Source organism: Acartia tonsa, chromosome 8 (assembly GCF_053477335.1).
Source record: "Acartia tonsa isolate MP-2025a chromosome 8, ASM5347733v1, whole genome shotgun sequence".
Taxonomy (NCBI): Eukaryota; Metazoa; Arthropoda; class Copepoda; order Calanoida; family Acartiidae; genus Acartia; species Acartia tonsa.
Window position 1 is genome coordinate 12,186,467 of NC_137267.1, and position 15,016 is coordinate 12,201,482.

The 15,016-nt window shown below is 30.1% G+C and overlaps 1 protein-coding gene across 2 annotated transcripts in view; it reads left to right on the forward strand.

Annotated features, from left to right (window-relative positions):
• Positions 1-15,016, forward strand: part of LOC145326009 (uncharacterized) — a 121,177-nt gene that overhangs the window by 36,793 nt on the left and 69,368 nt on the right. For both annotated transcript variants that reach the window (XM_080169086.1, XM_080169087.1), the window contains exons 6-13: positions 1,959-2,056; positions 2,507-2,625; positions 3,138-3,217; positions 7,274-7,354; positions 10,282-10,388; positions 10,708-10,774; positions 11,060-11,112; positions 12,999-13,049. In XM_080169086.1, the coding sequence (XP_080025212.1) occupies positions 1,959-2,056; positions 2,507-2,625; positions 3,138-3,217; positions 7,274-7,354; positions 10,282-10,388; positions 10,708-10,774; positions 11,060-11,112; positions 12,999-13,049 (656 nt within the window). The remainder of the gene's footprint in view (positions 1-1,958; positions 2,057-2,506; positions 2,626-3,137; positions 3,218-7,273; positions 7,355-10,281; positions 10,389-10,707; positions 10,775-11,059; positions 11,113-12,998; positions 13,050-15,016) is intronic.

A 15,016-nucleotide genomic window follows, 5' to 3' on the forward strand; every position in this document is an offset into this window, starting at 1 on the left:
TGTACATATACAGGGTGTCCCAATTGATAACAAAGTATAATTAGAAGACATATAACTGTAGACCAAATTTTGTTTGGGCAACCAATATGTATGACACATAGTTTATATGTCATTTAAAAGGTAAATGGGTATAGTTTCGGAATTTTGAAATACTTTTAAAATGTTAATAAATGACATTATGTCATATTTTGAAGATTATTAATTGATTAGAATATAAAGACGAGTATGTCTTAGATAGAGGCTAACAAAATAAAATTCAAGATAAAACCTTAAATTTAGGTTATGTTAAATTATATTCTACACTGGATAGCCCCATAAGGGTGAAGTATAGGTAAAAACTCCTCCTTTTAGGGACCTTCAAGCTTAAAATTTTCATAGGGGTGAGTTTTGAAGGGGGTAATTAATCTTTTATTTTTTTGGCTTGGACGTCTATGCATCCTTTATTTTCAAGTTCTAAAAAATTAGAGGTAGGGGTTCAGTGCTCGATAGACACTTTGAGAGCAAGCACCTACTTTTCTACTAAAGTTATCGTAATTCGGCACAACCTTGGTTCCGATGCAATTTCATTACTTGAAGTTAAATTAAATAGTTGCAAATTAAGTATCAATCTTAATCAATTATATAAAATTTATCTTTAATACAAAGTAGCTTGTCCGTCCCTTAAGATCTCGGTAACCACTGAACCGATCGGATTCTACTCTTCAGGGTATATACCTATTGGTCCTGTGGTGGTTTTAAGCTATTTTCTTGGGGGGTGGGACACCCCCAACCCCCCCCCCCCAAAAAAAAACTAAAAAAAAACAACCTCCCCAAAATTTGTTTTTACATTTTTTGTAAAATCTCAGTAACTGCTGAACAAATTGGGCTCTACCCTTCTGGGAATATACCTACTGGTCCTCTGGTGGTTTTAAGCTATTTTTTTGGGAGGTGGGACACCCCATCCCCCCAAAAATAAAAAAATCCCAACTTCCAAAATTTTTATTTGGTTTTACTTTTGTAAACAAAAACCAGTAATTGGGGTGGGGGAACCCCACTGCACCATGGGGCGAAGCCCCCATGAACGCCCCCCCTTCAAAAAAAAAAAAAAATTTTTAATATTTTTTTTTACAAATTTTAATTTTTGTGTATGCGAACAACCTAGGTTTAATTTTTACGAATTGAAATTTTTGTGTATACAGCAAACAACCTGGGTTTAATTTGTACGAATCGAAATTTTTGTGCATAAAGTGCACAACCTGGGTTTAATTTTACCACAGAGTAATTTAACAAAGAATAATTTTTTTGAATATTTCTATATAGGAGGGTTGACTTCCCATTACTTCATAGGGCGAAGCCCTTAGAGGCTAGGGGCGAAGCCGCTAGTTTACAAAAAAGAAAGAAATTCGATATTTAAAGTGGGGAATTCTACATTTATTAGGCATAATGTTGTAATGTTCGCTTTTATTGATGTTGTAACCCTTGTTTAACAGCTCCTTTTCAACAAAAATGAGACATCAAATTTTTTGGCTCTAATCCTAAATTTTTATGATGATTGATTCTAAATTTTACAATAACATAAAAGCACCGTTTTATCATTAAAATGCTGATTGTTTACAAAAAATAACTACACCCAAGCAACGAATGCAAAATAAAAAAGTTGCTTTATTGGCAAAAAATCTTTGAAACTAATATTCCCTGTTTAATATCATTTTACGCGATTATTTTGATCAGAAATGCTAAAAAGTGCATATTCCAGTTTATGACGGTTATTAAAGATCCATAAAATGTCCCCCTAATTTTAATATTTCAATAAAGTTTAAAAGATATAAGTTTTAAGTGAAGCAAGACTATGAGTTAATTTCTTCTGGCTTGTTTATATAATATTTTTAAAAAATCATGTATCTATCTATCTATATAGTTATGTCAAAGAAAAGTCACCAAAATATTCTATTATTTGAAATATTCTTTTTTTTGTCCAGATTCAAGTGAAGGAGGGGTTTTCACCCACCCCGAGCATTTGTTCCTGGATCCTGGGAGTGGCAGGTTCACTCACATAAACCCAAGCTTTCCAATCCAGGTACTGATTGATAGATAGAGAGGAAGGAAGGTGGATAGATAGTAGATTTTATGGTAGATAGGTAGGTAAATAGATAAGTGGATAGATAGATTGATAGATAGGTAGGTAGATAGATAGTTTTTTTTAAACTGATTGATAGACAGATGCAATTAAGCAGATATATAGATACAAAAAAAGGTATGCACCTAAATAAACAGATAAATAGATATGTTGTTAAGCTGATAGATAGAAAGATGAATAAACAATAAATAGATAAGGTAAGGTAAATAGGTAAATTTGGGGATACACTTTTGGGTAAATTTTCTTGCGAGGTTGGTGGTACCCTCCCCTAAAAAAGATATAAACCTTCCAAGAACCTATGAGATGTTACTCATTGGTGGGCGAGATCCTTCTGTACACACAGACAGAGATCCTTATAAAATCATAAGAATAAAGTAATCAATTATTTAGGAGTCTAGATTATATTCTGGGCTAGTGTACCCTCACCCTGGAGAATTGAAAGAGCAGGAGTCAGAGGACAGGGTTGAGGACGGAGATAGTCAGGAAGAAGAGAGACAACTTCTATCTAGGTAGGCTTATTCTTTTATTTACAGCAGTAGCAGGATGTCTATCTATCAGTATAAAGCGAATAATTTCACCAACTATCGGACTGTTATGGATCCTCTTTTCATTGAAGCTTTCAATGCAAGGAATGGATTTACAATATACGTTGATTTTTGACAGGGGAAAAATTGTTGTCAATTTATGTTGCTAGCATGGACAGTTTGTTCATCCATAAGGAGGGGAAGAGATGGGATAAAGAGAGTGGGTGGGGAGTATTGTAATTTTAGCCAGCTTCACTTTATTAGAGTACATGATAATAATCTGGTGAAAGATTTAAGTAATATCAAACCCATTATTTAAGGTTGTTAACTATTTTGGGGAGAATTTTTTCAAGGACAGTGCACTGCACCCATAAAAGATATACCCCCCAAAAAAAATTCAAATAAGAAAAGTCCGATATTACTAAATAAAATTAAGCCTTACAGTACATTAAAAATGAGAAATACTTTTGTCATAATCGTTCTTGTTATACTTTTAGATTTGCAGAAGAAGAGGATTTGAGCGAATACTCTGAAGATGATGAAAACCCAACAGAACCACCAACCCCTGACATATTAGGTACCTTCTGAATATCTATTTAAATCTATATTTTTCAATAACAAAAATGTACAGAATGTCAGAAACGAATAATCAGAATGTAAATGTATAAGTCTTTTAAAAATTGTAAGTAAATTTGTTGCAAAACTACTATATAACAGGATACTGTTTAAGGACATACTTACATTTGCCTATAACATTGTACCTTGTTGTGACAGGAATCAATATTCCAATATCGGATGAATAGGATTAAATCCCATAAAAATTAGTTGATAAAGAGGTTTTACAAATTTGCTTTTTACCAACTGCTATGACTTTTTATTCAACTTTATATTCCTAATTATCATTCTATCTAAATCAATGAAAATCTATACTTTAAATAAAAAATAGAAAACAATCAAACACCATTTTAAAGGCAAGCTGCTTGTAATTGTAATTATATAGATATATTTAGTTACTATATATACAAGATTTCGGGTAAAGTCCCTTTCGTGGCAACGCCTCTTAAAGGACGTTTCTTCGTATTTTCACAGTAGCTTTTCTCCTATTTATAGCCCATTTGGGGGGATCTAACCCTGCGGGGCCAATAACCAAACCCTGCGGGGCAATCACCTAACCTAACATAACCTAACCTAAATTAATTTATTAAAAGCCATTGTGAAAATACGACGAAACGCCCCTTAAGAGGAGCTGTCACGAAAGGAACAATACCTAAGATTTCTTTTAATATTAAATTATAGCACACTCTATTATTCTTTAAATTTTTTCCTAATGAGTGATTAAGGCAAAGTGATATTTAGGCACTTTGAAGTACGTACATAAACTAATTATAGTTTAGATTTGCTCATAGTATGTAAGGGATACTAGACTAGACGTAAAATTCAAATACATACCTAATTATGAAATTATCAGAAGATTACAATTATTGGTTGACAAGTTTGGACACTGCTTGTTTTCATTCAAGAACCAAAAGTTTTTGAGCCAACGTAGTTATAAACTGTGGGTATCAGTGTTATTTAGAGTCCAATGTCCTTACCTCCCTGCTTTGTGCTACTAATTACTCTATCTATATTATTGCACACCTTATAAATTGTTCTATTAATGATTTACTCAAAGATTCCCTTTTTATCCGGTATATTCCCTCAAACCTATTCTAGACCACAAAACACCCACCCTATATTTTGTTTATAAAAATTTATATATTTCTAGCCCCTGTGGGGGGGGGGGGGTCTTAATTCCTGTAATATTGCATTCCTACAGATATCTTCTATCCTTTACCTAAACTTAAATAAAATGATATTAAAAAACACGGGGTTTTTTAAAATTTTGTTGGTGGTCCAAATGTAATGTTAGGGAAGCTGCCTTTTAATACACTGCAATGTGATATTATAATTTTTTTTTATTTATTCATGTGATAGTGTGATTTATGAAGGGTTAAAAATGAGAGAAATAAAAGAAGTTTTCGCGTGTTTTTTTGAAGATTTTTTGTGTTGGTTCATTAAGTTTTCCAACATCACATGCTATGGAAAAACATATTCTTGAGGAATTATATGGCGAAAACTGCTAAACATTTTTTTCTCATATAAAACTCCCCAAGCCAATGAAGAAAGTAAGATATTGAATACTGATTATAAATTTCAGTTAAGAGTTAGTTTGATAGATTTAGCAATACTTCTGCACCATTAGAAAACACACTATATATATTCCCCATTATTATTAGCAAAGATCCACCCCTCCCTCCATTGGGGTTATTGACTTAATAAATCTTGTCAGATGACAGCCATAGGTTAATATGATAATTATTACATCACAGTATAGGGTTAATATTCACAGCAAGTTATCTTAGAATTACATTTTAAGGTTTATTTACAATTTTCCTCTAAATTTTTCCTATAAAATATCAGAGAGGGGGAGGGGTAGAACAATAAACTGAAAATGATACTGGTCCCCAAAGTTTTGTAAATGTTCTCATTGGTTAGCTTACAAACTTTGGGTACTCTCATTAAGTCTTGATTGGTTGGTTCAAACTTTTAACAAGTAATTTAAGTCCAATGAAGGGATACTTTTGTTAATCTTTCTTGAGGACGTAAATTTATCGTTCATTGTCTTATCCCTTAAGATCCCTGATATTTAATACTTCCATATCTCCTGACCAGAAATCATATCTTACCAGAGATGTTAAAGGATAAGACAATGACAATAAATTGATGTACATTCCCAATGACAACAAATAAAGTTATATAGACACTGCTGCTGGTTTTTCCAACCATTTAAATTAACAATGTGAAAGTGTAGTCTTTTAAAAGCTACAAGCAATACAAGCAATTCTGTAAATTTTATGATGGGTCATTTATATCGGCAGAATCAAACAAGGTTAAGTAAATCACTGTGAAGAAAGATAATTATAGAAAAGACTAATCCTCTAAAGGATGTTCATGATAGGATGTAGGTGTTTATATTTTCCAGTTAAGATAATGATGAAGTATCTGTCTATAGTGCCATAGCAAAATAGGGTTAGCTGTCAATGCTGTTGGCCTACCTATTCTATAGACGCCAGGAGATACCCTATAACATCTTTTCCACTGTGACGTCAATAGAATAGGTAGACAAAAAGCAGTGACACTTATCCCCAATTTCCTAGAGCAATAAACACATCTATATTGATGAAAACATCTGTACTACACATTGAAAATAAAATATGTTGTTTCAATTAGATGTTGTCGATGAAAAAAAAATAGACAAAACATTAAGTATATGCATGTACAAAAAAATTGTAATTGCCATTTTTGGAGGAAGTCTTCTTGTTGCTTTTGATGATAATATTAGAAAATTTATTATTAGCTTTGCATATATGTTATTAAAAGTATGTATCTAATGTTAGAAAATTACCAGGTTTATTGATAACGACTACAGGCAAATAAACAGTATATACATAACTTTTTAATAATGACTTAATGATCTTGCCGGCAATAAGTCCTAAATTGTACTGTATTGAATAAAGTAGTAAGGGTTTTGAGGTTTAGATCTCAATAACTACTAAACCGTTTGGGTTCTGTATTTAGTCCTGTGAAGATTTTAGGCTTTTTGAATTTTAGACTTAAGTCTTGGAATTTTATAAAACTATTTTTGGCCCCTCTCAGACCTTTCAAATGCAGAGCCTCGGGATATTTTAAGTGATGATTCAAGCATTAGATACATATTCTGATTTGTATTATAATATTTTAACAACTATATGGCGCGTAGATTACTAGATATTAATATTAAGAACGTATCAAGTCGGATATACAAAGAAATGTATTTTAAGGTAGTTAACGGCCAAACAGTAAGACACATTATATTACTACCTACCCCCCAGACCTCTTTAATTTCAATTAATTTCAAAATAAGAGGCGGGGGTGCTGTGCCCCTCTAGGCACTTTGAGGGGGAACAGCTAAATTCTTCATAATTATGACTTGATCCTTAAGTTGATATGATTATTATTGATATAATTTGGCACTAGTCACCATTATACCACATTTATCATTTTATCACATAAACAAGCACGATTGCGTCCAGATATTAAAACTTTAATAATAACTATATATTCATCTATCTAAATAAATATTTATCTATCTAACTAACTTTTTATCTATCCAACTATTTATCTATCTGTATAACTATCTATTTATCTATCTAACTATATATTTATTTATCTAACTATCTAGTCATCTATCTAACTATCTAGTCATCTATCTAACTATATATTTATCTATCTATCTATTTATCTATTTAACTAGCTATTTATCTATCTAAATATCTATTTATTTATCTATCTAACTATCTATTTAACTATCTATTTATTTATCTAACTATCTAGTCATCTATCTAACTATCTATTTATCTATCTATCTATTTATCTATTTATCTATCTATCTATTTATCTATTTATCTATCTATCTATTTATCTATTTATCTATTTAACTATTTATTTATCTATCTAAATATCTATTTGTATATCTAACTATATATTCACCTATCTAACTATCTATTTATCTATCTAAAAATCTATGTATCTATCTAACTATTTATCTATTTAGGTCAGGGGCATGGTTATAGTTCTGGAGACTGGGACTCTCCCTCCCCAATTCTGAACACAACCCCACCTGCTGCACCGCCAGGCATTGACAATTTTGTTTAGAAACAAATGCATGACATACCAAAAAATATGCTGACAGACCATATTTGTAGACTGTGTTTTTACACTGTTTCTTGATTAGTTATTTCGCTAAGGAAGGTGTATCAACTTTTTTTTTATAGCTAGCCGGTTCTTTTAGTGAGTAGTAGATGTAAAATTTTTCTTAGAATTCAGATATGCAATCGGTTTTTTTTGTAGACCTCTTATTTTTTAAGTAATTTAAGTTTTTAAAAAAAAATTAAGTCGATTTTAAGTAACTAAAATGCAACAAAAAAAAGAAAGAAAATGGCCATTATGAACAAAAATAGTAAGATCTTTAATTTGACACCTTACTTTTTCAATTCTGTCAGGTAATTATTGAAAAAATCGATTTTTTTAAACCCACGAGAATAAAAACTTTGAACTTAATTTTATCATTTCACAGGTAAAAAAATATGGGTTCATATATACCTTTAGAATCAGAAAAATATTACGAATCCATTGTAAGCAAAATTAAAAAAAAGGTTACAATATAGTATATAAACTACAATAAAAGGAATTATATGAAAATATCATATAATATTATACAGGCAACATCTTTATTCTTGAATTGAGTATAAAAATGGGAAGGGGGTAAAGAGGGGGTAAAAAAGGGAAGACGAAAGTGTTGCCTGAACAAAAAATATAATTGGCCATTTGTTTATTTTTTATTTTTTTACTTTTTTTCAATTTTGCTTACAATGGATTCGTAATATTTTTCTGATTCTAAAGGTATATATGAACCCATATTTTTTTACCTGTGAAATGATAAAATTAAGTTCAAAGTTTTTATTCTCGTGGGTTTAAAAAAATCTATTTTTTCAATAATTACCTGACAAAATTCAAAAAGTAAGGTGTCAAATTAAAGATCTTACTATTTTTGTACATAATGGACATTTTCTTCCTTTTTTTTGTTGCGTTTTAGTACCTTAAAATCGACTTAATCTTTTTTAAAAAACTTAAATTACTTAAAAAGTAAGAGGTCTACAAAAAAAACGATTGCATATCTGAATTCTATGAAAAATTTTACATCTACTACTTACTAAAAGAACCGGCTAGCTATAAAAAAAAGTTGATACACCTTCTTTCTAAATAAGTAAAAACTTATAAAAAACATTGCACTAGACAGAATGGCAATTTTCATTACAAATAAGATGATTATAGAAATTGTAATTGAAAAATATCAAGCATCTATTTTAAATAAAAGCAGAGAAAATAACATTTTCGCCATATCCAACGTCGGAATCAAAGAAACGGATAAAGTAAATTGCAAAAGATATTACATGTCTAAAGAAAGATTATCCTTGATTATGGGAATCTTCACGATAAAAGCTTAACTTGTTTAACCCAAAATAATAATAAAAACAACATTATGATGCAAAAATCTTAAACCATTCCTAAATTTATTGCATATTTTATGTATTATACAATTTTCTTTCAAATCTCAGTAGATGTAGATTGAAAATTTCTACGTCAAAATTGAATTTTTAAATTTGAAGGAGGGGCCCTTTCCAGGGTTATAAAAGGATAAGGCAATGGCCAATAAATTGATATTTATCCCCATTGATGACACAAAATACACCTTCTGTAGATTACAATTAGTGGTTGAAACGTTCAGACACTTAACTTAATGAACCAACCAATCAAAATTAAATAAAAGTCCCCAAAGTTGTTAAGCAAAAGAATAATAAAACGTTATTTTAAAACATTGGGGACTATTGTAACAAACAGGCCAATATCCCCCTCCTCCCTATACCCTTTCATACTTGTATGAGGTTTATTCAATATAACCATAAATAAAAGTTGTTTTTTAGCACATTTTGAATTTATTCGGTTGTCTTTTTTGGTTGGACCTTTCGTTGTCTTTATATTTTTCAAACTTTCGAAACTTTACTAAAACTTCGCCCGTTTACAATAAACCATACTTACCCTCTTAATGTTTTAAAAAGTGTGTGATTAGCTTTACTTTCACAACTTATCCTGAGGTGAATTCTTAAATAACTTTTTTTGGCTCACTGCCCCACTAAAATAGTGAGGCAAAATTATCCCCTTATTATTTTTTAGCGAGTCTCACTGATTTTAGTGAGGCAAAAGTTTTTTAAGAATCCACCTCTGTTTCTTTTTAATATAAGGAATATTTTACTTAATAAACCTTATGTCTTAATGTTTTACATATTATCACCACTTTTTCCAGCAGTTTTGAATGACATCTGTTTTTATTCATCTAAAATAACCGCAAATTCCACTTTCTCTCACCTCATCTCTAATAGAAGGAGGTCCCTCAAAGCAACAAAAGTTTGGTCATTATTTCAATATTAACGACAGCTTAATAGAAGTCATGAAAATGCATAATTATTAAGCATAAAAAAAATTGAGTGATTGATTTACTCATCTAAAAAGTTAAAGTAACTAAACATATTTGCATTTGCTAATATAATATAGTTAGTTTATAATATGGAAAGAAATAGCTATTAATTTTAAAAAGTTTTGTTACATTGTAGAATAATCTCGCACTTTCTTACTTCAAATAGGTAGTTATGTAAGTCAGTCTATGACCAAATTCATCCATTTTATTTTTACATCAAAATAAAGATCAAAATTTTCTATATATTCATCAAGAAGTAATATATAAAAGCATTCTCATGAATTCACTCATAAATAAAAGATAGTTGTTTCGCCTTGTAGCTTTCTATCTATGGAATATAAATAGTAACTAATTCAAAAGAAATAGGAAAAGTTAAAATTTGCCTTTGCTCTTAATCATTACTTATAAGTACTTCCAGATAAAAATAAATTTAGTCGAGTTTGTAAACTGAACTTATATGTAACCTGTGGTCCTTAGACACATATTAAGAAAACTATATGAGATGAATAAAATTGTAATATTAATAGCAATACAACCCCCTCCCTACTCCCTTCCCTCCAGCCCATACAACCTACCCCTGTCAAAGAAACATTATTGGAAGAGTTATCATCAACAAGAAAAAATGAAAAATAAGGTAAATTATTCATTATTTTTTACTGCAAATGAATTTTTATCAGTTGTAATTTACCTTGCCTGGATATAATTCTATAATGTTTGTTTTATATTTTTTTTATGTAAGTCTAAAAGGGAGAGTAGGGAATATAAAGTTTTTAAATATCTTAAAGGCAACTAGAAATTTATTTACAGCAATACCGTAACCAATTGTAATCAAATGCTTATCAAAGATAAAATAGTATCAGCTATGTTTGTAGAAGGAAATTGTTTCAAACATGATTAATGTTATGCTTATTGTCAAATGATGTTTTATTAATTGTTAATTTATGTTTATTTAGATATTACCCCTGCCTACAGAAGACCCAGTCCTGTGCCCTGTTAAGAAAACTGATAGAGAAATAATCCAGGAAATTAAACACTTTTTGAATAAAGAAACTCAATTAATCTAAATTTAACAAAATTATATCTAAATTGTGGATCAATACCTAAGAAGGGTGAATAAGTTGAGAAAAAATATTTTTTAAACCAACAAAAAAGTTTGAAAGTAAACTTTTCATATTTTTTTACTCTAAAGTTATAATTGCAAAAATTTTGTAATAATATTAAGTAATATCTTTGGTTTTTACAAAAACATATTATTAAGTTAAAAAAATTGCTCAAAATAAAAATTAAGAAGTGTGAAATGTCCTTAGGACTGGTTTACCAATATTCTCAAATCCTGGGAGAAGACAAATGATCTCCAGGTGAAGTTTTCTTACTACCAATGCAAATAATTGTTACCAAAAGAATTTGTCAAAATTTGCTCCATCAAATTCCATATATATTTAGTTATTTTTCCCTATTCATTAATTTCAAGGTATCTTTATACTTAATTTACTTATTACTTAAATGCACTGAGGATCATTTGGGAAGTATGCTAATGCTAATGTCGTATGAGTGAGTTGCACCTGGACTGAACAGTCAACTTGTCAACTCAAGGCCAGACTCTTGGTCCTTCACCTCATACCCGTGGTACAGTACATTACAGACAACCAACTCTCTGTGATGCACGACCTTTGTCGGAGAAGTCCTAACTGTGCATGGTAACGAGTTGCGCCTGTTTTGGGCCAAGGCATTCCCCCCTCTCTAACTATTTACGTCGCGCATCTGACATAGTAGCAGTGGGAACCATTTTTAACGTCTTTAGTTATGACGCGGTGTCGGACCGAGATTCGAACCTAACACCTTCCCGACGACGAGCGGATGCGCTACGTGTTGAGCCACGGTCGCGGGTTTGGGAAGTAACAAATGGTAGAATTCTTTATCTATTCTTATTAAAAGGGAGGTTTTGTTGTTAAACACTATAAGAGTTTAGTGGTTGCAACAAATCCAAATTATGATTGGAGCTTTATAGATCTTCAATCCTGTTTACTACTTAAATATTAGACAACAGCTGAAATCATTAAAAACATTTTTAAAATAATGGATCAAATTACAATGTTAGATTATTAAAGAAAACTTTAGAAGCAAACATGTATGAAATATTATTTCAATCTTTTGTTGCATTTGACAAAGCCAAGCTCAAAATAGTAAAAACACAATAAATTTATGCAGTCAAACATTTGCAAAATTGTAAAAAAAATCAGTAAAAAATATTCTTGCAAGTCAACTCAAACTTTTCTTGTAGAAATCAATTGAATTAAAACTTTTCTTTGTGAAAAATTTTCTTCAGTTAAAATTTTACTTTCATTTGGAGCAAATATGAAATATGTATTTCTTTCACAAAATTTCAATACTATTTTTGAAGTTTTTTTCTTTGTGCTTTTTTCCAATCATTTCTTCTCTATAGAAATTTTGAATTAAAGTTTAATAAAAAAAATGGTAATTGAATTTGTTGTAATTTGATTTTCAAAAGAGATAATCAATATTTGATCAACTTAAGAAAAAATTACAATTTTGTCAAAAGATAATTTACTTTAGCTACTATTGAAAAAAATGTTTAATAAGAAAATTCTGTACTTGGAAAGCTGATAGTTTATGTATTCTCATCATAGGTTTACAATTTTTTCTATATAAATTTTCTGAAGTAGACACTTTTGTTTATTATTTGTAACACATTTAATAGACAAATTCAAAATATATACAGCCATGAACTGAATTCAAGTCAAATAAAGTGCTTGAATGTATAATAGAGTATCTGAATTGTATTTAAACAATATAAAGTGAATTTAACCTTGTATGTACTTAATACTTAGAGCACCCTATACTACAAAGGAGAAAATATTCAAGGATTTGGGGAGATATTTTCACTAAGTTTATTTTGTACCAGGATATATATTGGTTAAGTGCCATACCTTAAAAAAAGTACCTATCTGCTTTTTCAGCACAGAAAATAAAAGACAAATAATTAGCACCAACAACAGAAATGTAGTGTCTAGCATTGAGGTGTTTTTTTTCTGAAAGCAACTATCTAAAACAATATAAGCACTTAATATAATGATTTTATTATACTTTAAGAATTTTGTTGGAAAAAAGAGGCTATTGTGGTGTTAGAAATCATAATTATCATGTACCAAATAATTTTTTAGAATGAAAAATTCCCGAGCACTGAATATCTTAAAATTTTACTAATCCTGACACTTTACCGCAGGTTACACACTTCAAATTCACTCCAATGAAACGGCAAGATGAGAATATTATAAGGAATCTATATGCATTCAAAATTTACATACCTTTACCATTTTCAAAGAGTATTGACATAAAATATGGGATGGTATAACATAAAGTTAGTAATACATATTACATAATCTTGATGCAGGGCAACCTCTATGGTAGATAAATATACATATGTAGATAAAGGTAAGCATGTTATTTTTATTTTCAAATTACAGTTTGGTTGATGTGATATATCAAATACAATAAGGTGTTACATATTGCTGAATTGGTTTTAAGCAACTAAAATTATAAGTAAAAATAGAAAATCTAAATCACCTAGGCTTGTAAAAGTTAACTTTTTTTATGCACCCTAAGAAACTCCCAAAAACTACAATTTAAATTGAAAATATTAATATGGAACAACTGCCATAAATGGATTTAACACTTTTAAAGTTTACAGAACAAGCGTATATTTTGTATGCCTATGTTAAAGTTTTTAAAATCTGAAAATCTTTGAAAAGTTACTCTTTGTTACTCCGCATAAATAACTGTAAGGGATGGACCATAGAACTAAAAAATATATACTGGTACTCAAAGTTGTAGAAGTATGTCCTCTTAAAAACTTTGGGCACTTTTATTAAATCTTAATTGGTTTGTTTAAACTAGCAGTGTCCAAACTTTTGGAAACCAATAAATTTTATCTAAAAAAGGAGTAATTTTATCGTCATTTTGAATGTACATCAATTTATCGTTTATTGTCTTATCCCCTAAACTCCCTGGTGTAGCCACACCAACACACAGAAATGGTGTATGTATATTTTCTCTCTCTTTGCCTTGAGAGAAATTCTTCTATCAATATTTGGCACATATGCAAAATTTGCTTCCAGAATATGGTGAGTCTTCAATTACGCAAGAAGACTATAAAAATATTGCAATGTTTTTAACAAATTATGCATAAATCACTTGTATTAGTTTTATAGTTTATTTTTGAAATGCAAGCCAGCTGCCAAACTGCTGCTAGCATAGACTCTGTTTATAACTGAAAAGACGCAAAAATATTCATATATTTCGCGCAATTTTGTTAAATATAATTTGTTGAAACCTTAAACTAGTTCTGAAGTAAAACTACCTAAACCACTGAAGAAAATAGGAAAATAATAATTAATATTTGTCAGGAGTAAGTGGGTTAAATTAAGCAATACTAATAAAACACATTGTATAAACATTTTTTCTTCGACATTATAATTATGAGCAAGAAGTGTAAAGAGTAATTGTAATGAGTTTTGTCGGTCGTAAATAGATTACTAGATTTTGTGTTATTTGTGTGGAATTATAGGTTCACCGTAAGAATATATCTACTTTTCAAATACTTAAGCCCTGCCCCCCCCCCCTCACACTCTCCCCTCACTCTTTCAATTCCTATTGCAGTATGTGCATGCACCTAGGGCATAGCTTGGATCTTTTTTCAAGGGTACTTTTAAAAATTAGTGTCATTGCTTTATTAATATGTGGTTTAGGCTTTTTAGTATTGGGTATTGGTCATTTTTAACTTCTGAAATTATTTTTTTTTTTTTTAAATGTTTTTATTTCTACATCGATTATTACCCGTCCTTGTTTAAAATGCAAACATGTCAATCATCCCTTTAAGCCCCTGAAAGGAACACCCCCCCCCCCCTTCCCTTCGCAGAAGATAAAATTTTAAATAACTTGCCAGTTTTTAGTTTTTCTTCCTTAGCCTTTTTAAATTCAATAATGCATTAATTTTCATTATATCGAATTTTGAAATTATCTTCAAATTCAAGAACCATGGAAAGAAAAATTGTTTATAAAAGGAGCAGCTACAAGAAGCTTTCAATATATCAGATAGCAAATAACAGTACACAATAGCACAGTAAAAGAAGGTAAAAAGTCGGTAATTAGTTGTGGGAAGCTGGGTAGAGTCTATGCTCTGTATTTGGCGCACCGAAAATATTCTAATTAGAGAGTAACGGACGGACGCACAGACAAACCTTA